This window comes from Brachyhypopomus gauderio, chromosome 10 (assembly GCF_052324685.1).
Source record: "Brachyhypopomus gauderio isolate BG-103 chromosome 10, BGAUD_0.2, whole genome shotgun sequence".
NCBI lineage: Eukaryota > Metazoa > Chordata > Actinopteri > Gymnotiformes > Hypopomidae > Brachyhypopomus > Brachyhypopomus gauderio.
Genome location: NC_135220.1, coordinates 16,066,955 through 16,090,281, shown reverse-complemented (window position 1 = coordinate 16,090,281; position 23,327 = coordinate 16,066,955). Strand labels below are relative to the sequence as shown.

General features: G+C 45.1%; 1 protein-coding gene across 3 annotated transcripts; it reads right to left on the bottom strand.

Annotated features, from left to right (window-relative positions):
* Positions 1–612: 612 nt before the first annotated feature.
* dpysl2b (dihydropyrimidinase like 2b) lies at positions 613–21,324 on the bottom strand. Of its 3 annotated transcripts, XM_077019942.1 has the most exons (15): positions 21,007–21,324; positions 20,213–20,502; positions 11,061–11,149; positions 10,556–10,740; positions 10,210–10,374; positions 9,669–9,730; positions 9,158–9,238; positions 8,687–8,755; positions 8,008–8,128; positions 7,569–7,725; positions 7,071–7,212; positions 6,670–6,840; positions 4,915–5,094; positions 4,489–4,654; positions 613–4,264 (listed from the first exon to the last, which is right to left on the bottom strand). In XM_077019942.1, the coding sequence occupies exons 2-15, from the start codon at positions 20,468–20,470 to the stop codon at positions 4,173–4,175; spliced, it is 1,938 nt and encodes a 645-aa protein (XP_076876057.1). In that variant the 5' UTR covers positions 20,471–20,502; positions 21,007–21,324; the 3' UTR covers positions 613–4,172. The 3 variants fall into 3 exon arrangements, with proteins under 3 accessions (XP_076876057.1, XP_076876058.1, XP_076876059.1); XM_077019943.1 differs by lacking the exons at positions 20,213–20,502; positions 21,007–21,324 and adding an exon at positions 17,982–18,279; XM_077019944.1 differs by lacking the exons at positions 20,213–20,502; positions 21,007–21,324 and adding an exon at positions 12,280–12,427.
* Positions 21,325–23,327: the final 2,003 nt, after the last annotated feature.

Below are 23,327 nucleotides of genomic sequence, written 5' to 3'. Positions count from 1 at the left end.
TGTTACATTCCAAACAAGCACCAGATGGCATGTAACCTAAGTGTTGCTACAATCACTGTGTAACTTTTTGTTAACTGTATTTATTAAATTTATCCATGATGAATTTGCCCAGGTGGACAGAGGAGAGATGATTTGAGGTTGCAATACAAGAAAAATCAGTGTTCTACTGATGAATGTAGGCCACCGTGAAGTTTTCCTCATCACTTCTCAAATCTCCCCCTCCTATATTTGTTGATTTGGAGTTTAGTTATAATCAAACTCTAGCCTATTAATAATTGTTCAGAAGTAGCCGTAATCATAAGCCCAGTCTCTTGGCCATTTTATAGTAGCTACTTAAAGTTCTGTTTCTCCACTAGGTTTGAAGTGCCAAATTGTTTGTTCACAGTGAGTCTTGTTACATGTTAGGCACAGATTATGAATTTTATAATTCTGACATACATGAATGCAAAAGATAATTCTGTTTGTGTACAACCCTCATGAGTTTTATTCAGCGCATTTTTTTTTTCCTTTTGACAGTTCATCTCAAGCATAATCTCATTTATTGAGGCTGTTTAAACATTTGTATTTTGTCTCTCCTGAGATGTCATTCATTTTGTTATATATAGACGGACACCACAACTGCATCAAAGTATGTATACATCTTTTTTTTTACTTTGTTTTTTTTTAACCACCATTTCGTACATCACCATCCACAAAAGTTGACACTTTTCAGCATAAGCAAATATCCTCACAGCCCACAGTGAGTCTGAACAAAGATCATCCAGCATGCCGTGTGGAGCTGGAGGGGGCGGGGCTAACTCAGGCTCAGAGCTCCCACCTCAGCTCCACACAGCATTCAATTACATCACATATTAGAGGCACAGGAAAACATTCAGGCTTACAGAGTATAGGTGTGTGTGTGTGTGTGTGTGATATGAATGTTGACAACTTGTTTACATGAAGTCTGAGGCAGAGCTAAAAGCTTAAGGCGTGTCATTTTAGATCAGATTAATACACATGCATACATGAGGATACTATGGGTCGTTGCTTTTGGCGTGGGGGGAGGGGGGTGTCTGGGTCTGTAGCTGATAAACAATACTCACAGGGCCCTTTAAGCTGAAGCATTGTGGCCCCATCTCAGCCTGGAGACCACACACACACACTAGAGAATGAACAGCCCAGACAGAAGGGAGCAGCTAGTCACCAAAATAAATTACTAAAATGGACACATCCGAGGATCAGACATGTGGACGGCTTCCAGTTGAAAAAGGTGTAAACGGGTGTGTGTTCCATCTTACGCTGCATGAAATGGTTAAGATGCATCGTCTAGCGAGTCAATGTTGTTGTAATAGCACCGTGTCCAGGAGGGTTGCTATGGGCAACTTCCGACTTGTCAAGTGTGTTGCCATGACAAATACAGAGCCAGACCCTGAGGACTGGAGAGTCTGGTAGTTATGGTAACGTGGGATAATGTACACAGGGAGGAAGCGAAAAATGCGTCTGAGGGGAAAGAGTGAAATGTGAAGCACGGCAACATGGAAATACTTTTAAATCTCAGGAGAAACTTCTTGTACGTTTCGATATGAAACCCAACCCTGAACCTCTCCTGTCTGTTTCATTTAAAAACATCAACGAAGGATCGTATCATTTTGATCCATTGCGTGTTCTCTTCGTTTGAGAGGAACATATTCGAGCTACAGCATCCACAAGATAGTCATCCACGGGCAGTCATGGCCTGGTGGTTAGGGAACTGGTCTTGTGACCGGAGGGTTGTGGGTTCGATCCCCAGACCTGAGGCCATGACTGAGGTGCCCCTGAGCAAGGCCCTTAACCCTCAATTGCTCACTTGTATAAAAAAAAAAATGAGATAAAAATGTAAGTCGCTCTGGATAAGGGTGTCTGCCAAATGCCATAAATGTAAATGTAAGATATCATTTAGGCCTGGGTTAGCTGCTTAGCACCCACAGGTCCGAACGCTGCAGGGACCTCAAAGCTGTGACTGTTTTCCTCTGGAAATCTAACTTCAGTTTGGAAATCCCCGTGGTTATGTCCCTTTTGGAGAGTCAGTGCTGTGTTCTTTGCTATCTAATTCCAGTTCTCTGAGAAGAAAAACAGCTTCAGGAACCTGTGCGATGGCAGGAGCCAAAACTCACACTACAGGAGCGGCTGGGGGAGCAGGCCGAGCTGTGTGTGTGTGTAGTCTATATGCAGAAAAGTATTCTACAAACCTTACAAGTTAATCCTCTGCGAGAGAAAGATGAGGGAAAACAGAGGTATGATGGGTTTATTGAATGAGAACTAAAAATGTACAAAAAACAGAAAACATGGCGGATGGGAGTGTTTATCCAGCAAGGGGGTTTGCTTAGGGTCTCATGAGAGGTATACTCAATCCAGCATAATACTTTCACTCCCCACTCCACTACAACCGCATTACACACCACACACATGGTCCAGCATACACGTTCCCAGCTTGGTCCTACAGTGGCTGCATTTGGAGCAAGACTGCAGCTGTCTGCCACCATGGTGCAGAAAAACCTGCTCAGATAACGTGTGGCAGTTCTTACGTTATCCGTCACCTATTTTAATTAGTCGTGGCTGCACATGAGCTTCTGCACTAACGTCACTAACATGGACACAACACCCCTGTGGGTCGTCCACCGTAGACTTACAGACTTTGAGAGAACTGTGAAGTTGGGTAGGGGAGAGGAATCTGGCACCTTTGCATCGGTTAACATTGGCTATTGTACGTTTATAGCCTTCTTTTTCATCGATAAGTTTAGCAATTAGAAATAAAACTGATCTTAAAAAAAAAACCGTCCCAGCACACTTCTGTGACATTAGGCACAGGTAATAAAGCTAATGTGTTAAAACATAAGACATAAGACATTCATTTACATTTCTATCAGTGTGAACTTCACAACCACATTCTCAACTTCAGTGGCCTAGGAAGTAAATGCAGAATACGATGTATTCAAAAGCTGCAAAACTCCACTGATTACACCCTCGCCATTTTGAAACAAAATGGCAGGGCCGGCTGCAGCTTCACTGGAGTGACGCAAGTGAACGTTCCAGCTCTGCTCTACACCCACATCCACGCACCTCCTCCATGTCACCTGAGGAGAAACCAGCTGCAAAAAAGCAAGACCTCAAGATCCCAATATCCTTCATTTCTGACACTCTTGCCAGCCGGTACATTCAACCCTCTCGTTACATCAGTGGACCTGACAGGCATCTGCACACGCAGCACCCCTACCGCAGTCCCACCGACCAAACAAAGCACTATTCATTCACAGCCAAACACACACCCCACTTTCAGGGACTGTTGGTAATATGTTAATGTAGCTTCCAAATACAGGGCTCAATTTTGTTTATTCAGATCACATTAAAATCCAATTTGGGACCGAAATGAGAGGAATTCAAGTTTAAAATCACTGTGACTATAGTCTCAACAGAGGTTTGCTCATCACTTGGGGTTTATGTGCAGTCATTAAGCTTTAAAGGCACATAAAACACAGGCAAAGACAGCACAGTCTCTGCTGAGGTACCACTGTGTGCTTCAGTCTACTTCATCTGTGGTCCGTTTTTCATACCGAGTTGTTTGTAACCGTCTGACCACTGAGACAAAAGATCATTCAAACTTGTACACTAAATTTTAGTTTCACTTCTGCATGCCTATTGGTTTTAAGAATATTGACTTTTCTCCTTGTCCCTAGACAAGGAGACAGAAGACAATTAGAAACACTGCCCTATTTGACTCTACCCCGCTGACCTTGTTAAATCAAGATATAATGGTAAACAATAACTGCTCAGCCTAGTCTAACTGGACCCGTCCAATCAAAAAAAAATGTTAAATACAAAAATGACAAATGGTAGGTAGAAAGTACAGTATAAAAATGCTAAATCATACAATCAGAGGTGCTCAAATATGAAGTGTTATTTTTTTCTCTTTTATCTTCATATGAGGCAAATTCTTCTTTTTCTCTCGATTCTCCGCTACGAGGTGGTGCATGGGTGGAGAGGGATGAGAGTGTGAAGGAGATCCAGGAGCTTCAGAAGGTCTAGGAGAGTCACGGGCCCAAAGGGCGATTTGGCTCTAGATGCAAGTTGGTGTTTGGAAAACCGCCACCTTCAGAAGTCCCCAACCACCCCCAAACTCCTATAAGCCCCTGGTCTCCTACAGAGTGAGGAGAGGTCTAGCCCAGGCTTGTAATGTTGGCCCTGCCACCAGGGGGCGCCACAATGCGCTGAGTGTTGCGACGTGGAACATTGTCGTCAATCTGAGCACCTGAGGACAAGAAAACGGGGGATAAAGCTGTAGAACAATAACAACTCACTGAGATGCTAATTCTCAGCAACACCAGATGCTGTTTCAACGTTGATTTGATGTTTGCTGATGACACTGAATTACACAGGAGGTGATTACACTAGACAGGAACCCAGTGTGTCAGCAGTGTGACTGTAGTCCTGTGGATGCAGGTCCACGTCTGAGGACGTCCTGACTGAACTCACCAGACAGACTGAACCCAGACTGGTGCAGGTTGCGCACCGGTTGTGCGGCCTGCTTCGCCGGGGACGTCTTGGCCGAGGAAGCAGGAGTACCAGCTTTAGGGGTCACGGACACCTCACACACTGGTCCGTCATACAGGCCTCTGGGGACACCCCTCATCTCCGCGAGCTGCATGACACACAGAGGGCAGCCACAGGGTCAAAGGTCAAACACCAATAACAAGAGGCAGACGACTGAGGCAGCGCAAAGCAAGCAGGGACACCACAGACCAAAACAACACGTTTTACTTCCTGGTTCACGCTTTCACAATAGGATCATACAGAGGAAACCAGAGGAAACATTAAATAACCCTACATTCAGTAAATGATCATAAACATGATCAAAGAAGCATGGTAAACAAGAAGTGAGACGGCAGAACTGGTACGCACCCGGCTACGGGCCTTTATCCTCTTGTAAACGTAGTCAGGGTAAGGTTTCCGGGCAACGTAGCGTCCTGAACCCTCCGTGGTGTGAAGGGTTCCCTCCTCCAGTACGATCTTCCCCTGGCTGATCACCACCAGCGGAGCCCCACGCACTTCCATACCTTCAAAGATGTTATACTCCACGGCCTGCCACCAGGGACACATACACACACACACACACACGCACGCACACACGCACACACACGCAGCCTCTGTATGAGAGTCAGGTAATGGTAGCTTGGTCAGGTGCTTAATGAAACAAGGACAGGAAAAATTAAGAATTGATACTTATTTGTACCGTACTGATACAATTCGAGTTAACTACTGTTTTTGTTGTGAGCTTTACCTAACATTCCACAATACTTTGAGAAAAAGGACAAGAAACAAATCTAACAATTCATTCCCCACTCTCCCTCCTCCGGTTGGTCTTTTCCCTTCAAGCTTGGAACTTCTACCAGAGTCCGGGGAGCTTGAGGGATCTGCTGCAGGACTGCACTCATCTGGTCCGAGATCACTGATGGTGATGGATCTGCTGGTCTCCCAGTATGGGGGTTAAAACCAGTTTGTGCTCTGATGGGAGCCGCTGTTGCCTTCACCCTCCACATTTTTTCAAGCTTATTCAGCCCTTATTCAGTTTTTTTAGATCATTGTTTTTGCTACCCATCCATCCATCTACCCATCCATCCATCCATCTACCCATCCATCCATCTACCCATCTATGGCAAAAGGTTTTCACACCTTTCTATCGTCACGTATTCTCTCCGACTCTTACATTACTCTTCTGAATCTGCAGTGAGAAGACATCTGCTTCCCCATATGTTCTATGGTGTGTGTGTGTGTTCTATGATGTGTATGCGTTCTATGGTGTGTTCTACAGTGTGTGTGTTCTATGGAGTGTTCTATGATATGTTCTATGATATCTATGATATGTGTTATATGATATGTGTGTGTGTGTGTTCTATGGGGTGTGTGTTCTATGATGTGTCTGTGTTCTATGGTGTGTGTGTGTGTGTTCTATGGTGTGTTCTATGATGTGTGTGTTCTATGGTGTTTTCTATGATGTGTCTGTGTGTTCTATGGTGTGTGTGTGTTCTATGGTGTGTTCTATGATGTGTGTGTGTGTGTGTTCTATGGTGTGTGTGTTCCATGGTGTGTTGTATGATGTGTGTGTTCTATGGTGTGATCTATGATGGGTGTGTGTGTGTGTGTTCTATGATGTGCGTGTGTGTGTATGTGTTCTATGATCTGTGTATGAGTGTGTTTTTATGATGTGTGTGTGTGTGTATGTGTTCTATGATGTGCGCCTTCTGTTTTCTTGAGTGTGTGTTCTGATTTATGAATAATTGTGAATGTCCTCCTCAGTAACTGTGCCACTAGTGTAAATACATGAGGTCATTTTGGCACCCCAATGCAATCATGTAATACAGTTATTACACCACTGATTTTCTCACAGCACACATGGCGTGTCATGGCTGCTAACATTCAGAACCATGATCCAACACTCAGGCAATGACATCATTCCCACGTTTCAGAAGCCCACACCCTCGATCCTCTGAACAATGGTCCCAATCAGACACAACAAACGCTCCCTCTTTGAAAACATGTCTTTGAGCACCAGTCTGCAAGAGAACACCTTATAAGGACAAAACACGAGGACATTCATGGACTCTCAATACTCAGCTTTTGTTCCCCTGCTGTTCTACTACTGCTAAATGGACTCACCAGATTGTGGCTCTTGGCAGAGATGATCTTGGTGATGTCAGGATCCCACAGGACGAGATCTGCGTCGGAGCCCACAGCCACGCGGCCTTTGCGTGGGTACAGGTTGAAGATCTTAGCTGCGTTGGTGCTGGTCACTGCCACAAACTGGTTCTCGTCCATCTTACCAGTCACCTGGGTGGGGAGGAGCATGTATCATATGATCGGGGGGGGGGGGGGGGGGGGGGGGGGGGTTTAGGAATGGATTCGCTTACTTGGGTGCTTTATGTGAGCGGCAATTGGAAAACATCATTTGGAAAGTTGCATGCGGTGCAATCGTGAGCGAATCGTTTCACACTTGATAGTTTGGTCATGCTGACAACTGTCCAGCGAGTGGGAGGAGCTTCTGCCTCTCTTGCACTCACCACACATTTGTCCCAGATGACTGACATCCTCTCCTCCGCCCCATTGGTGCCCTCGGGGATGAGGGTGAAGTCATCTTTACCCACGGCTCTCTGGGCCGTGCTGAATGTGCAGTGGGAGCTGCCTGTCACCTGCAGGTCTCCGCTGCAGGGAGGGAGAAAGAGAAAGAGAGGGGGAAGGAAAGAGGGAATGAGAGAGATACAAAGAATAAGTGAGGTGAAGGCAAAGGAGAGAGACATGGAAATAAATTATTGTAAAGAGAAAAGAAATCATTGAAGAAGAAAGCAAAAGGAAAGCAAAGCTTTATGTTGTTCTGTCCCAGATAAGGGTGGACACTCCTTAGCTGAACCCACCACTTCACTTTCCTGCTATTTTTGTATTCCCCTTGTTTCTTTCTACAGTGTCTGAGGTTTATTTCTGCTAGGTCTCTAAAAACAAAAAGCCAAAATGTATTTGGTCTCAGAACCTAAATACCGGTAGTCAGAATAGCAAGTTCTCACCAGGAAAGCAGGGAGCAGAGGTAGTCGGGTGTGGTGGGATCAGGACTCAGGGGCGGTGATGTCACATAAGCTGCAGCCTTGGCCCAGTTCTTACTCCAATAGTGTGAGCCGTCTGTGCCAAGACTTGCTGTGATTGGTTCGCCATACACCACAGTGCCTGCCATAACCAATCATGTCACACTAAGCCCAACTTATCCTCATACAGCAGTTTTTTTTTGTTTAATTCTGGAGCCCCTGCTATTATGTCATTTGATGGAGGTCAGCCAATCAAATTGTGTTTTGAATGACTTTTGTGAGTGAGCAGAACTTTGATCTTCCTTACAGTGACTCACAAAGCACATTTGGTTTCAGCGTGAGCAGCACACAATCTTTTGGAATTCAACGTCTTTCAGGGAGTCAGTTTAAGCTGAGCTACTGTAGCTGTGTTTGTGAGCGTCACCTTTCTTCCGGGCCTGGGCAATGACGTCAGCCGCACTCTTACTCATCACCTTTGTGATGTAGAGTGGGCAGTTGGTCTGATTGGCCACGGTCACAGAGCGATTGACAGCCTCCGCCTCCACCTGAAAACCACAGGAGAGCTGTGGTTACATCTGTGCTGTCTGACATATATGATCTGTGATGTCATTACATTACAGTCCACAAATATTACAAAACATCACATTCCAGCAGTAGTTACATGACATTACATGTGCTATATCAATGCCATTACAAACAAGCTGGTACAACTAAGCCATTGCAACATTAATGTTTCTTTGGTGCTACTGTATCGGGTCACTACACACTTTACATTAGAACACAGGAAAATAGCCATGCAGAATTATGACTTTGTACATATTTATCAAACACCTCACAGTACAAATATGGATGCATGTTTGGGTTTTGCCCTACATTTAGATGCAAGAGCATGCCACTCAGAACTAGCTAATAAATATGGACCAGTGTGTATAGGAGGGGAAAACCTCAGGTTATAGTTGGACAAACTCCATTCTAGCAAGACGGGCACGCAAATGACTTGATCTTCCAACAAATAATGTGAACTCTCATTTCTGACAAGTAGACATGGGCACACAGGTGAGCAGACACACACGCTGATGGTTCAGGAGGGTCGTAGCTGGTACCTCTTCTGGGTGACTCAGCACGTGGCCCTCAGGACCGGTAATGCCCAGGTCCAGAATCCTGCGTTGCTCCTGTACCACATAACAAACACAACAAACATGGAGAGAGGCATGATAAATGTAAAAACGTCGGTTTACAACAGAGTGATGAAAAGGACAAACTGCTCATCATAGATTACAAATGATTAAAAGAATTCAAAACTATTACATCTCTCTCTCTCTCCTTCTGACGCTATGTAATCAAACTTAGGTCTTCAGCATGAGTTATTTTATCATTAGATAGTGCTGTGACAAATTCTACCTGTCCAGACTTCCCCGAACATCATAAGGAGGCTTTGCTTTGGTTGGTGTTGCCAGTATAAAGTCAGAATGCTCATTACACAAAATGTGTTTGGACTTAAAACTTTCAAACAGTTTATTTCCAGTGGTGTGATTGGATACTGTAGGATTGTGAATTGCTCTTTGGACTTTTACCTCAGCGATGATGTCTCCGTTCTCTGCATGGACCTGCGCAACGGCACCCAGATCCCGGATCACACTGAATACCTCATAGATCTGCAGAGGTAGACACGCACATGCATACACACACACACACACACAGACACACAAGGACATGAACACACACACACACAAACACACACACACACACACACACACACACACACACACACACTGTGGCTATCTCTAACAGACCTTCTGAGTTCTGGGCTAGGGAAACATGTGGTTAGATGTTTGACACAAGTGGAATGTTCCACTTGCCAGGTCCACTTTGTTTATGAATGAGTCATGAATGAGGCATTTAAAACGCTTATCCTGATATGTCTTCGTTCTGTTCTCTCTGCACACCAGGGTCAGCTGACACGGAGCTTCTGGAAAGCCTCTAAAGGTAATATTGTGGCTCACAAGTGCATGCTGGGTCTGGTCTAACACTGGCTGTGTCGAGTAACCATGTCTGTAGGCCAATGAACACTGAATCTCTTCATACCTGAGAATCAGTAAGTTGGAAAATGTCTTTGTAAGCCAGGTAAACCAGGAAAGAGTTGACCCCTGGAGAGAGAAACATAATAAAAGAATGTGACTGTACAGGTCAGGCTGTGTGAGGTGTTGTGTGACTACAGGTGAGGCTGTGTGGGCTGTGGTGTGACTACAGGTGAGGCTGTGTGGGCTGTGGTGTGACTACAGGTGAGGCTGTGTGAGGTGTGGTGTGACTGTACAGGTGAGGCTTTGTGAGGTGTGGTGTGACTACAGGTGAGGCTGCGTGAGGTGTGGTGTGACTGTACAGGTCAGGCTGTGTGAGGTGTAGTGTGACTACAGGTGAGGTTGTGTGGGGTGTAGTGTGACTGTAGAGGTCAGGCTGTGTGAGGTGTGGTGTGACTACAGGTGAGGCTGCGTGAGGTGTGGTGTGACTGTACAGGTGAGGCTGCGTGAGGTGTGGTGTGACTGTACAGGTGAGGCTGCGTGAGGTGTGGTGTGACTGTACAGGTGAGGTTGTGTGGGGTGTGGTATAAAGTACTACAGCGGTGTACCATGGTCCTTCACGAGTGCCTCCATGTCTTCCTGGATGCCCCTGTGCCACTCCGTGATGTCTACGTGAAGAGAGTAGTCACAGCAGGACTTGCTGTCAGCCCAGTCCCGCCACTGATTAAACGCAGCTAGGAGCCCTGTCCCATGTTCCGGAACCACATGGTCAACTGTTCTCACACACACACACAACACATACAACACAGTTATGACAAAAGATATGAAGATAGATATGTTGACACACATATGCAAGCACATATCACATTACAACAAAGAGTACACACAGACATACCAACAGAAGAGTACAAATGGAGGGTTAACCCTGACCCTAGCAGTCACACAGGGACTCACTAATCATGGTGGTGCCTCCCGCCAGTGCTGCCCGGGTGCCCTGGTAGAAGTCATCAGCAGCAGTCATGCCTCGGTCGGGCATCTGGAAGCGCGTGTGAACATCGATGCCCCCGGGCATCACCATTCGGCCGTGGGCATCAATGGTTTTAACGCCACCTGGGACGATCAGGTTCTCCCCGATCTGCCTGAGTGGAGAGGAAGCACAGAGATAAAACGAGAAAGAGAGGGCAAGAAAAAGAGGTGAGAAAGAAGGAGAGAGAATATAAAGGAGAGGGAGAAAGAAAGTGAGGAAGAGAGAAAACAAAGGATTCTGCAGGATTTTAGATTTATTTGTGAAATTATTTATTTGTGAAAGTCTTTATTTTGGAATGTTCTTTTTGAACGTATATTCTTACAACATTCTTCTGAACCAATGGAGAGCTATAAAAAAGGCTTTAATATTTCTCTGATCATTTCAGTCTTTCTGAGATCGGTGTGTGATGTGAGTATGCAGTCACACACTTACTTGATGAGTCCATCCTCCATGTAGATGTCTGCAGAGAAGGACTGGTCATCATTCACAATCTTGGCCCCTTTAATTAGGAGACGCTCACTCTGGAGGTGAAAAAAGTTCATATGATGTTTGATGAAATAGTGACCATTATAAGGATGCTAAATTTACCAGACCAATTTAATCAGTTTTCATTAAGAAACTAATAGAGTCCACAAGGTTCAAACTGAAGTTTTGAGCCACGACAACAAAACAAAGTGTGGTAGATTTGTTGAAGCAAAAGTTATTATTTATCTGTTGTTATAGTGACTATAACAACAAGAAAATAATTGCTGTACAATCGGCCTAATTGTGAAACATTATGGGACTAATGCGCAGGCCTTTGCTTGGCTAAATGCAGCCCTTAAAAAAGCAAGTGGGGACCCCTGCTGTGGAGAGAGTTTACTGCACACTGGAACACTGTTAGCACATGTAACACACAGATATGAGGTGATGTATTGTGCTTGGCCCAGACTGCACACACCACACACTCTCCTTCACCATTACAGTCTGCTGCTCTTCAAACACCACACTGGGCTGACTAGGACCACCAGCGTTACAGTTTAACCCTAACCCAAGGATTAACCCCAACCCAAGGGTTAACCCCAAAACTAACCTGAGGACTAACCCCAACCCTAACCTGAGGATTAACCCTAACCCTAACCTGAGGATTAATCCTAACCCTAACCCGAGGATTAACCCTAACCCTAACCCCAGGGTTAATCCTGACCTCACTCTGACACAATGTAACTGTGATAACTGATAATATTCCTATTAGCATAATTATAGCTTCTTAGCATCCTCAGGTGTTCTTTTAGACATGCCAATGTTTGCCGTGTTCTGTTGCTGATTACTGAGGAGTCAGGGGTGTGTTGAACACTTGGAGCTGAATGTTTTGGCATTATGGTGTGTTGCGGTTCTGCACAGAGTTTCCCAAGCAGCGTTACAAATTAAACATGTGACACAGTAGAAGCCTGTCAACACTCATGGCCACACACAACTCAGTGGCCAGGCCTAGCCCCACCAAATACACCACAGATACACACACACACACCAACAATCAGATACACACACACACACACACACACACCAACACTCAGATACACACACACACACACACACACACACACACACACACACACACACACACACACACACACACACACACACACACACACCTCTTCTCTTTACACACCTCCCCGGGGAGTACTCATTTCTCTTGGGAGCTGGATCCGTTCTGATTGGATGGACCACAGCATCGGCCCCAGACAAAGGCTCCTCTGTTCCAGAATGCTGCCTCTCTGCATGCTTGAGAGCAGCCCAGCAACCCGGCCCAGTGCTTGGCTGGATATCCCCCGCTGAATACCCTCATCCAAACCCACCCCCACCCTCATCTCACACCCCCATCTCCCACCCCCACCTCCCACACCACCACCCCCACACCACCACCCCCACCTCCCACACCACCACCCCCACACCACCACCCCCCATCTCCCACCACCACCCCCACACCACCACCCCCACATCACCACCCCCCACCTCCCACACCACCACCCCCCATCTCCCCCACCCCCACACCACCACCCCCATCTAACACCCCCATCTCCCACCCCCACACCACCACCCCCATCTCCCCCACCCCCACCTCCCACACCACCACCCCCACACCACCACCCCCACCTCCCACACCACCACCCCCATCTCCCCCACCCCCACATCACCACCCCCATCTCCCACCCCCACCTCCCACACCACCACCCCATCTCCCCCACCTCCCACACCACCACCCCCACACCACCACCCCCATCTCCCACACCCCCACACCACCACCCCCATCTCCCACCCCCACACCACCACCTCCCACACCACCACCCCCATCTCCCACACCCCCACCCCCACACCACCACCCCCATCTCCCACCCCCACACCACCACCTCCCACACCACCACCCCCATCTCCCACATCCCCACCCCCACACCACCACCCCCATCTCCCACACCCCCACCCCCACACCACCACCCCCATCTCCCACCCCCACACCACCACCTCCCAGACCACCACCCCCATCTCTCCCACCCCATCCCCACATTATTATTCTGTATCTGAATCAGAACAGTTCATTTGTAATGTTTATTACATAAAGTCTAAATCTACCTGCAGGTGCTCAAACACAAAAAGTTACACAACACATTAACTCATCTGTCAAACGTCACAGAAATACTGCAATAAATGTTTTTAATGTCGGACGCCATTACACCATTATAAGAATTACAGTTATCAAGCCTACTTTTAAAATGACCTAATCTAGAATTCAATGACGCAAGATACATTTCTGTTCTGTTTTAGCTCCTTGACCTAGACCAGAACCTGTAGGCCACGGCCCCCCAGTGGGCCGAAGTGGTATTGCCAACCAAAAATTTGCCAAAAGTTTCTTTATTTTTTGTTTTGCCAAATGTAATTGTGTTTTCAACAAACATAACTTCACATGTGACATTATATACATAAGGGATGCACAACTTGAAGGAGGAGCCGGGCCAAAATTAAATGTAAAGCTGCTTGAAGGGCACGAGTTTAAATTGTTGAGCGGCGGGGCGGGTGAGTAGTGTAAAAAAAAATTCAGGCACGAAGCCAGAAGGCGGGCCAAATTATTTATCAACCGGCGGGCCACAACGGAGGCACCCCGATATACATGATTTGCAAAAATAAAACATAAGATTTAGGTTCAGCTCATTGATTGGCTTGGCATAGTCATGTGACAGACGAAGCTAGCTAGTGGATTTGCAAGTTATGCTAATTAGAGCGAGTCTCAGTAAAACAAGGATAAAACAGGATCAGAATGAAAGATCCTGAGTCTGAACCATCTACAAGTGAAGCGGCCATTGTATCTTTGACCAAGAAAACCAAGCAGAAACCTAAACGATGTAAATGTTTAATGTTTATTTTGTTGTGGGACTATTTATTCAAAATTCATCTGGCTGCACTGACTGTTGTTTCTTTAGATTTTAAATGGTCAAGAAAAATGTTATGCCCGCCACAGTACATTTTGTGGTGGGTTATGTGAGCCGCATGCTACATAATGTTGGGAACCTCTGACCTAGAACAAAAGGTTGGGAGCCCATGACCTAGAACATGAGCATTCTACAAGCCTTTCCTCGCCTGTGTCAGGTGTTGAGGAAAAGGAAAAGTATGAAATATTTAGAGTTCCTGAGCCATGTCTTGGGAAGCATTCACCAAAACCAATAACCTCTCTATGCCCAAACCCCACCTGCTTCACCACCATTTCACAGACTATCCAGAGATACCAATGCCAGTGTTAAAAGCTGCTCCCTCCCATTCTTTAAGAAAGGTGACTCCCAGTCACGGTGTCCAATGACCGTCTTCTACAATCAACGTTGCCGAGGCTCAACGTCCTACAGCTTCCAGACCTGTTGTATAACAGGTTACATTTGCCAGCATCTGCACCTAACCATCCAGCTCCAATCAGAAACACACATTCATAAGGTTTTTTTTTTGTTAATTGGTTTTCATAAAAGAATACAGAACAACAGCATGGTGAAATCTAAATATTTAGCATTACGGATCTGTGGTCTCCCTACCAAAATCATCCAATATACCAAACCACGTGACCCCAATCTTCTCACTCTAAAAATAACCCCCCACTCACACCTTGTTTTGAATGGGGGTGATCACAGCATGCAGCGTGGTCTTTGAGGAACCCCGTCAGAGCTAGGGTTAGACCCTGTTCAAGGGGGATGGGTGTGAATGTGTCCGAGAGAACCAGGAGAAGGAGCTTCTTCTGACCAGCTGCAGATCACAAAACACTTACACAGGCGTCCATGGTGCATTCTGGGACAACAAAGCAGCCTGGACTGGAAATGCTCCAGTCTCTATGGTAACCAAACCTGGGTTATGGTAGGATTAGGAACCCAGAGGAAGAGAATATACACAATTACACCAAAACGATTCACGAGAGGATGAATGGCCAACGGTAAAGGTGCTATATTATAAATACACACTTAATGTGACTGAAAGTATATGTAGAGATATTTTACTATATGCCAAATACCATATTAAATACAATCAGAAAGTGTCGTTAGCTTTCATATTCCTAAACCAGCTTGCAACCATCCCAGTCACCATGACGGTCTATGTTAATATGAATTACTGCCAAAGGAAATTCTTTGTACGTGACATCTTACTTGGCAAAAAAACACAGTCCTGGTTCTGATTTTGATTATACTCTCAAAGGGTCACACCAACCTGAGTGTCTGTGTGAGCTTGCTTGTGTGTGTCTGCACAGACATGTCTGCGTATATAACCTGCTTGCATTACTATCGGCACGTTACTGTCTGCCTCTTCACTCCCCCCCAACAGTTTATGCAACGCAATCACGGCTAAATGTTTCCCAGTAGGGCAGCACATAGTAGCTCCAGCGTGAAGGGCCGACAGCACTGCTATTAACACCACCCACTATGTGGCAGTAGGCAGGGCTGACAACTGCCCCTCATGGCCGAAACAAATGGGGATATGGCCTCTCCCCATGACAGGGCCAATCGCATCCTCCTTGTGGCAGCAGTAAGTATGGCTAATGAACACCCATATGGCAGCAGTAGGTGGGGCCAACATCCCATATGTCAGCGTAGGAAGGACTGATCACAACCTCCAATGGAAGCAGCAGTAGGCGGGGCTTACATGTCAGCAGTAGGCGGGGCTGACGAAAACCCATAGGCAGCGGGAGGCAGGTCTAAGTGATTAGGGCAATCTAACTGTGACTGACTCAGCCACTCACCTACATTTACATTTACGGCATTTAGCAGACGCTCTTATCCAGAGCGACTTACAAAGTGCTTTGCTTCTGATCACAGAATGCATCCTAGGAAATAGTACAGATAGGCCAGAATTCAAGACACCATTGAGTCAGACTACTACTAAACTACAGGAGTCAATATCATTACCTAGTGTTTTGCAAGTTAGGCATTTGCCAAGAAGCACAAATAACCATAGACAGACATACAATTTAAGAACACGGCAAGTGGTATCAGCTGAGTTATTGCTCTGGTAAGAACTCAACAAACAGGTGAGTCTTCAGTCTACGCTTGAAGATAGCAATAGACTCTGCAGTCTCCTCACACCAAACAGCTCTGAGTTCTCCGATTGTGATATCAGTGGAGCTAACCTTAGATGCCCTGCTTTAAGACGTATGGTACCTTTAATAACTTTAATAATCCTACTGTTCAGACTTGTTAGCAAAGACCAGGCCATTCTAATTCATATCTAGCACATGTATGTGGTCTGTTTGCATTATTTGAATAAAGTGGACTGGCCCCATGCGTAAATATCACATCTGTATAGTACAGGTGAATTTTATGTTAAAATACAACTGTGATAGACACACAGTAATTGACAGACGAGGGGCATGGGATTCATAGTTCTGAGTGGTGGACAGACTAACAGGGGCGTGGCATGCACAACTGTGTAGTGGACAGGCAAACAGGGGCGTGGCATGCACAATTATGAGTGGTGGACAGGCAAAAAGAGGCGTGGCATTCACAGTCTTGAGAAGTGGACAAATGGGCGTGGCATACACAGTTCTGAGTAATGAAGAGACGAACGGGGCGGGGCATACACAGTTCTGAGTGATGAACAGACAAAAAGGGGCGGGGCATACACAGTTCTGAGTGATTAACATGGGAGTGGCATACACAGCTTAATAACCCTGACCAATTCCTAACACTATATTCTTCAACGGCCCCCCACCTCCCTTAGTAAAGGCACAAATGCCAGCCAGTCCCTGGGAAAGCTGAGACAACTGTATTTGCCTCGTCACAGAATCACAACCCACTCACTCAAAAGATGGAGGCAGCAGTGGGAATGCACCTTCCCTAAATTCACATACACCCGTGTCTGCACATTCACGGTGGTCAGAAACGACACAACGCCCTTGGACATGGGGTGGAGACAGTAGTCCTCACACAGGTCTGGCTGAGAACAGCCTGGCTTACAGAGGCAATGGATACGTGCCTCCTATGAATGTTCTGTGCTGTTCATGACAATCAGGGAGAGATCAGAAAATTAAACTCTTTGTCAAGGTTTTATCTTTCTGGGCCAACCCTGTAGCGGTCCCAGATCGCCATGATCACAGACAGCGGATCTCCCCACCGTTGGGTGCAAAGCTACACTGCAGCACAAGGGGGTTACAATGACAGAGATCCGCCTGCCGGTTAACGGCGGAGGTTTCAGCTCTATAGCACTGTAATAAACACATATGCACGGGGTTCTCCCAGCTGCTCGTAGCCGCGGGTGGGTGGACCTGAAACACACATATATTTATATATATATTGCATTTGCTCCAGCAGTTGGCGAGCCGTGATAGCAGCCACAGTCCTAACAAAGAACATCGTCGTGTCACCGCGTCTCACACCATGTTGGTCCCAACTGCCTCAGTCAGCTACAAGCGTGGTTCCGTTGTAAGAAAACTACATTAAAGATACAATGAACTCCGTTTCGGCACCAGTAACAAAAGCGAGTCTGTATTCCGGCATGTTGAAATATCCAGTAACTGCAGCCGGACGCGCGTTGTACGAACTCTGCCGAACCCTCGCCGCGGTTCGCCAGGCCTGTTCAATACCCATCTCAGTGACAGCGGACTGCCGTGTCCGCAAACCGGTCTCATATCCTGCAAACTGGTCTCATAATCTGTAAACTGGTCTCATAACCTGTAAACTGGTCTCAACACTTCACCGAGTTATGCGCGTTCCTTTCGCCGCTCGCGCACAGGTACCTCACTTCTGACAGGGCGTTTAGTCTCATTAATGTCCTGCGATATACAGCAGCTCACTGTCTTATCCCACTTTTCTTTTATTCGTAGGATAGAGAACCGCATTCCTGTCAACTCACGGTGATGCGAGGGATGTTCTTCTTCCCCTGATAGCCCGACATCTTCACGTCGACGATCCGCTATCGCTACAATATACGCAGGGGCGTACGGCTGGATTCGTTCAAGAGAAAACGGAAACCGCAGTGAAGACGGACGAAGAAGGCCAAAGCGCAAATTTAAAAAATTTAAGGTAAAAAAAATATGATATCTGCCTTCTCTTTCTTTCTCCTCAGATACACGACGTCCACCCAGACAGACCGAAAAGACGGAGAGGGATTTTCGAGTCAGCGTGCACGCGCAGGGCCCCGCCCTGTTGTACAGGACAGCGAGCCCCACCCCACACCCAGCGCTGTAGTCCAGGACTGGGCGGAGAGATCTCGGCACGACCGATTCCTCTGCACGCCCTCCGAAGGCCAAGCAACCCAAGACTGCACGGTGATTTCAAAAGGGCCGGGGGACAGTTACATAACACGTTTAGTGAATCTGCACTAAAATCAGTGATGCCGCAAGCATTTTATAAAGAATTGGGGAAAATAGAGGTCGAAGGTAAAATTGTATATTGAAATATGAAATGCGCACAATGTAAAAATAAGTCACATGAGTAAAGTGACTATTGCTGTTATTTGCTGAACTGGGGAAAATATTCTTTACTTTTTACCCAACCTTTACCAAATTTAGCACTTGGTTGAAAGAGTATTACATTAAAACAATCATTAAATAATATCGATTATTATATTAAAAGGATTATTACAGACAAACATATCTACAGTCACAATAGCATGCTTTTTGTTTGTCAGATTTTATATACATATACAAAGCTGTGTAAAAACACTAGGTGCTCTTTAAATACAGCCTATGTTAGTGTGTCAGTGACAATAATGTTTGTAATGATTTACAGTAAGACTAATTGACATTGTCTTGATATTGTCATTTTCAGTCAAAAATGTATGTAAACTATATTTTAAACCTGTATACTAAGTGTTATAATAGACATCAAGGTATGAATTGATACAACACAATGTTAAGTGGGCTTGTCCAGTTAAAACATGCAATTTATCATGTTGTATCATCAACATAAAACTGATTTACCACTCCATTAAGATAAACTATTAAACATTTTATTTATGATCATCATAACCACCAAAATAACAACAATCCTGAAAGTACCTGGGTTTTATGAAAATGAACATGAATTATAGTGCAACTAAATGTACATTACATTTACCGTAATATGTGCATGCTGGTCTGAAGTAAACATATATACACATAGGTAAGTGAAGTGGAAGATAAGATGATTAAAATTCCACACTGCTCAGTTGTTCCTGTGGACATGTCACAGCATTATGTCAGCTGGTTGACCTGTGGTTATTTCTGCATGTTATTGCCCCTTTATTAAGGGTGGGGGCAGAATACAACATGGTGGTTCTTGAACATTGTAGCCCAGTGTCATGTAGCCCAGTGTCATGTAGCCCAGTGTCATGTAGCCCAGTGTCATGTTACTCAAATCTAATTCCACAGAGGTTTAATCCATGCTGTATAGCATCATTGCAAATGACAATATTTTTGGATCCCTAAATAGGTGGACTTTCTTAAATAGGTGGACTTTCTTAAATAGGTGGACAGTTGAACGGAAGGGAGAGGCAGATTCTGCTGGGCTCCCCCAGAGGTATCACGCCTCCGCAGAGCCTCTGTGTCTGACATCCACCATCACACACCCGCTTTTACATCGCCTAGGTAACTATGGTTACTGAAACCAGACAGCAAGCCTCAGACACGGGCACTTCCTGCGTTATGTTTGAAGATGATGAGCATGAAAAGCAAGCAAGCTTAGTGACTTTTAGGAGAGTGTGCATGGAAAAGAGAGTCTGTGTGGAAAAGAGAGTGTGTTGCACGTTTTCTTTTCATTCCTTGTTCCTTTTTTGCTTCCTTTTTCTTTCTAGATCACAACCTGATGAAAGCATAATGCAGTCTAGTCTCTGCAGTTCTCATTTGTTTTATTATTTTTCCCCTCTCTGCTTTAAATCAGTACAGGAATAACAGTTCATTGACTAACCTCATTATTTCAGATTACTGAAGTGTTTTTTAATAGTTCAAATGTGTTACTTAAGTAAATATAATTCAAAATCCTATATAGAGAGATAGATGGATATACAAATCGATGGACAGAGTGGCAGGCAGGAAGACAGATAGAGAAGCAGACATACAGATAGACAGACAGATAATCTACATGACCATTCTACATCAGTCTTACCTTGTCATTGAGGTTCTGCAGTAACTCTTTCCCTGCACTTCTGCGTATCTCCACCTTCCTGGGCTGTGAGATGTCTCTCTGCCTCTCGATCACACCCGCTGCACTGCCTCGTGAGGACAGCGAGTCAAAATCCAGTGTCTTGTTCTCTGTAGAGCCTTCCACAGGGCAGAACATGCCACAGAATTTTTGGCGTGGTGGATTGGGACTTGAGGAACCCATGCTCTTGAAAAAAGCAGGTACGTCGCCGGTAGCAGACATATCCGACTGAGCTTCTGCCGACTCTCTGGGAGCTGCAAACAATTTCAAGCTGTCAGGATACGCAGCAGACCGGCAAGAGTGCAATGAGGTGAAACATGAACGTTTCTCTCATCGCTGTGTTTCCTCCTCCTCCAGATCTAAATTAAATGCACAGATGGCAGGAACTACTGGGGCGACTATTTATTAATAACAAGAATTACAATGTAATGCAAATACTGCTACAGCCACCACCACCAATAATAATAATAATAATAATAATAATAATAATAATAATAATATATAAAAGTTCTTTCCATATGATCATTTTTATCAGCACAGTCATTTGCTATCATTAAAACTAGTCTATGACGAAAATTGCTGATTTGTTTGATTTTTTTTCCACCGTGTGCAAATAAAAACGCAATCGCACATTACCGCCCAGCTTGGTGCGTGACCAAGAGCGTGAAAGAAACACACAAACGTCAAAACAGTCGATAACGTAACCACGGGCACTGAACATAGTCTAAGAAATGGGTAAGATATAGAGACTGTGTTACCGTGCCGTAGCTTGGTGACCGAAGGATGAGGAGGATCAGCTCGGAGATAAGGGAGAAGAGATTGCCCGGAAGTGGTACGGTTCAACAGGGCTACAAATGCAATCTTTCCATATCTAAGGGTTTACTATTGTTCTCGGTGACTTGTCGCAATGCCCTTTGTCTGGAGTGACTTATTACGAGTAGATCCGCCTACGCCGTCGGACCCGGCTTTGAGAGGGGTAAATATCACGAAAAAACCCTACAGGCTACAAAACGGGCATGGGAAACTTTTCTATGATGTCTTTTATTCACAGTGACTTCTAGATGCGAGGTATGAGAACGAATTTCCGATTTGTCAGTCGCGTTGCCACGCCCAGTGAAAAGTTAAGGGCGCTGTCCCTTCAGCACCACATGAGAATGACGCTGATCCTTAAGATGAACGTCACGAACAGTCTCGTTTCTGCGGTCCTCTGACCACTTTAACTTGTAGACTGCTTGAGATACAGGTTCATAGCTGAGTTTTCGTTATACGGAGCTGAAATTATCATAATAATGTGTATGTAAAAAGCTGTATTGCCATGTTGATAAATACATATCGCTGCATTTAAGCTGTGACGTTTTCACACTGTAGCTACAATCCAACGTCATCCGAAACAAATAGACGAGACCTAAGCCTATGTATTTTTTAAACCTGCAATCTCACGGCGAATTCATTGATATAATTTCTTCATTGCTGCAGTTTCCATAACAACACTACATTTTGTCTACTAATTTTATCAAATGCCTAGCTTCGGATGCGGGCGGAGAGTTGTTTCCATATTTAGGATTTGGGAATTAAATGAATATAATGTTCATACTGCACCTTATTGCACTGTCATGACAGCTTGATTTATTTCAGAATGGCGTAACAAGCAACACATTCACCCACTCAAACACACGCCATCAAATGTGTGTGCTTGTGCATGTGTGTGTTATGGACCTCTCCACAAAACATAAGAGCTGTAAAAAAATGAATCCAGTGTGTATTTTACAGAAATCTGTCGATCATAAACAGCTTTACTCTGTATTACACCAAGGGAGGAGGAAAAGCAGTGGAGCGCGTGCCCGTCTAGCTCCTCCGCGCCACAGGAGGCAGCAGTGAGGCCCAGCAGCGGAACTGACCACATAAGAGACAGCAGTCCCCAGCCCAAATAGCTTGTGTTCAAATAACATGGATTTATATTATGTATTTTAATTAGCTTTTCAGTGTCGCTAGATCTACCTTTAAATGTGGCATTATAGCTGTGTTTGTTTTTGTCCCCTTGTAGCCACAATGTCTTCTATACTGAAGGGATGAACTGAACCATCTGCAGTGTGATGTGGAGAATCCGTTTATTCTGTGCAGTATAATCAGCGCTGAACAAACACCCGCTTTTGTTCGTTTCTGTAGCCAGAATAATTGCGCAATAACTGGTGCATCTTAGAGACATGTTTTTGGCTGTAAAATTAAGGGAGGTAGCGTGCTCACTCAGCATATTATGCCTTCGTGTCGGTGCTCTTTGACTGTTTTTAAGTCACAGGGCTTTGATCAGACAGTCTGATATTGACAGCTTTGACCTGTCCGATTCAGGAAGTGTTGACAGTGCAGTTTGAGTAATAGCTGCAGTTTTGAGGTGCATGTGTTTCTCATAGGTGGTGGTGAGGGATCAAATCAGACCACATCTCCGTATTAGAGGTTTGCAGACACACCCTCTGATTCCCATTATTGCCACTGGAGGGCAGTGTAGGTCACTATGAAAGGAAAGGGCGAGACAAACGTGTTCTAACCAATGACACATTGCTGAAGTATGAAGTACCCTAATTACAGAAATAGGGAGATCAGGTTGAGTCGGCCATTTAAGGAACCTCCAATTGCCCTCTATTGGTTTATACTACATAAAATTACAGCCTAATGAATTAAAATACGGTTTCATGCCAAATCAGTAGAAAAACAGACTCAAGAACATTTTTTTCTCTACAGCTTTTCACTCAAAAGGAAGCTGTAAAACAAACCAAACAAATTACACTGAAGGTGAAACACAGAAAGGAAATCTCACCTAAAGCAAATTAAACCAGAGAGTGAACTGATTTGATTCTTTCTGATCCATTGATGTCTTGGTCCAGAATAACCTTTAGGACTAGCCCTTCTCAGTGTGAGGACACAGTGTTGGACAGGACACAAGGAATATGCATCCTGACTCATATGTGGATGCTAGTCGCAACCAAATGTTCTCCAAACCCTTTGCACAATTAAACATTGTTGCCTCAGGTTTTCTTTTTTACTACAGGTGATTTATAAAAAAAACAAATGGATACATTTGCTC

Bases quoted from the DNA above. Each gene is read 5' to 3' on its own strand.
- dpysl2b (XM_077019942.1), bottom strand. From the start codon at position 20,470: ATGTCTGCTACCGGCGACGTACCTGCTTTTTTCAAGAGCATGGGTTCC. The intron at 11,150-20,212 runs GTAAGACTGATG...TTTCACCTCCAG, and splicing joins TGCAGAACCTCAATGACAAG to AGTGAGCGTCTCCTAATTAA. The intron at 8,129-8,686 runs GTACCAGCTACG...TGTGGTTTTCAG, and splicing joins TGCTGAGTCACCCAGAAGAG to GTGGAGGCGGAGGCTGTCAA.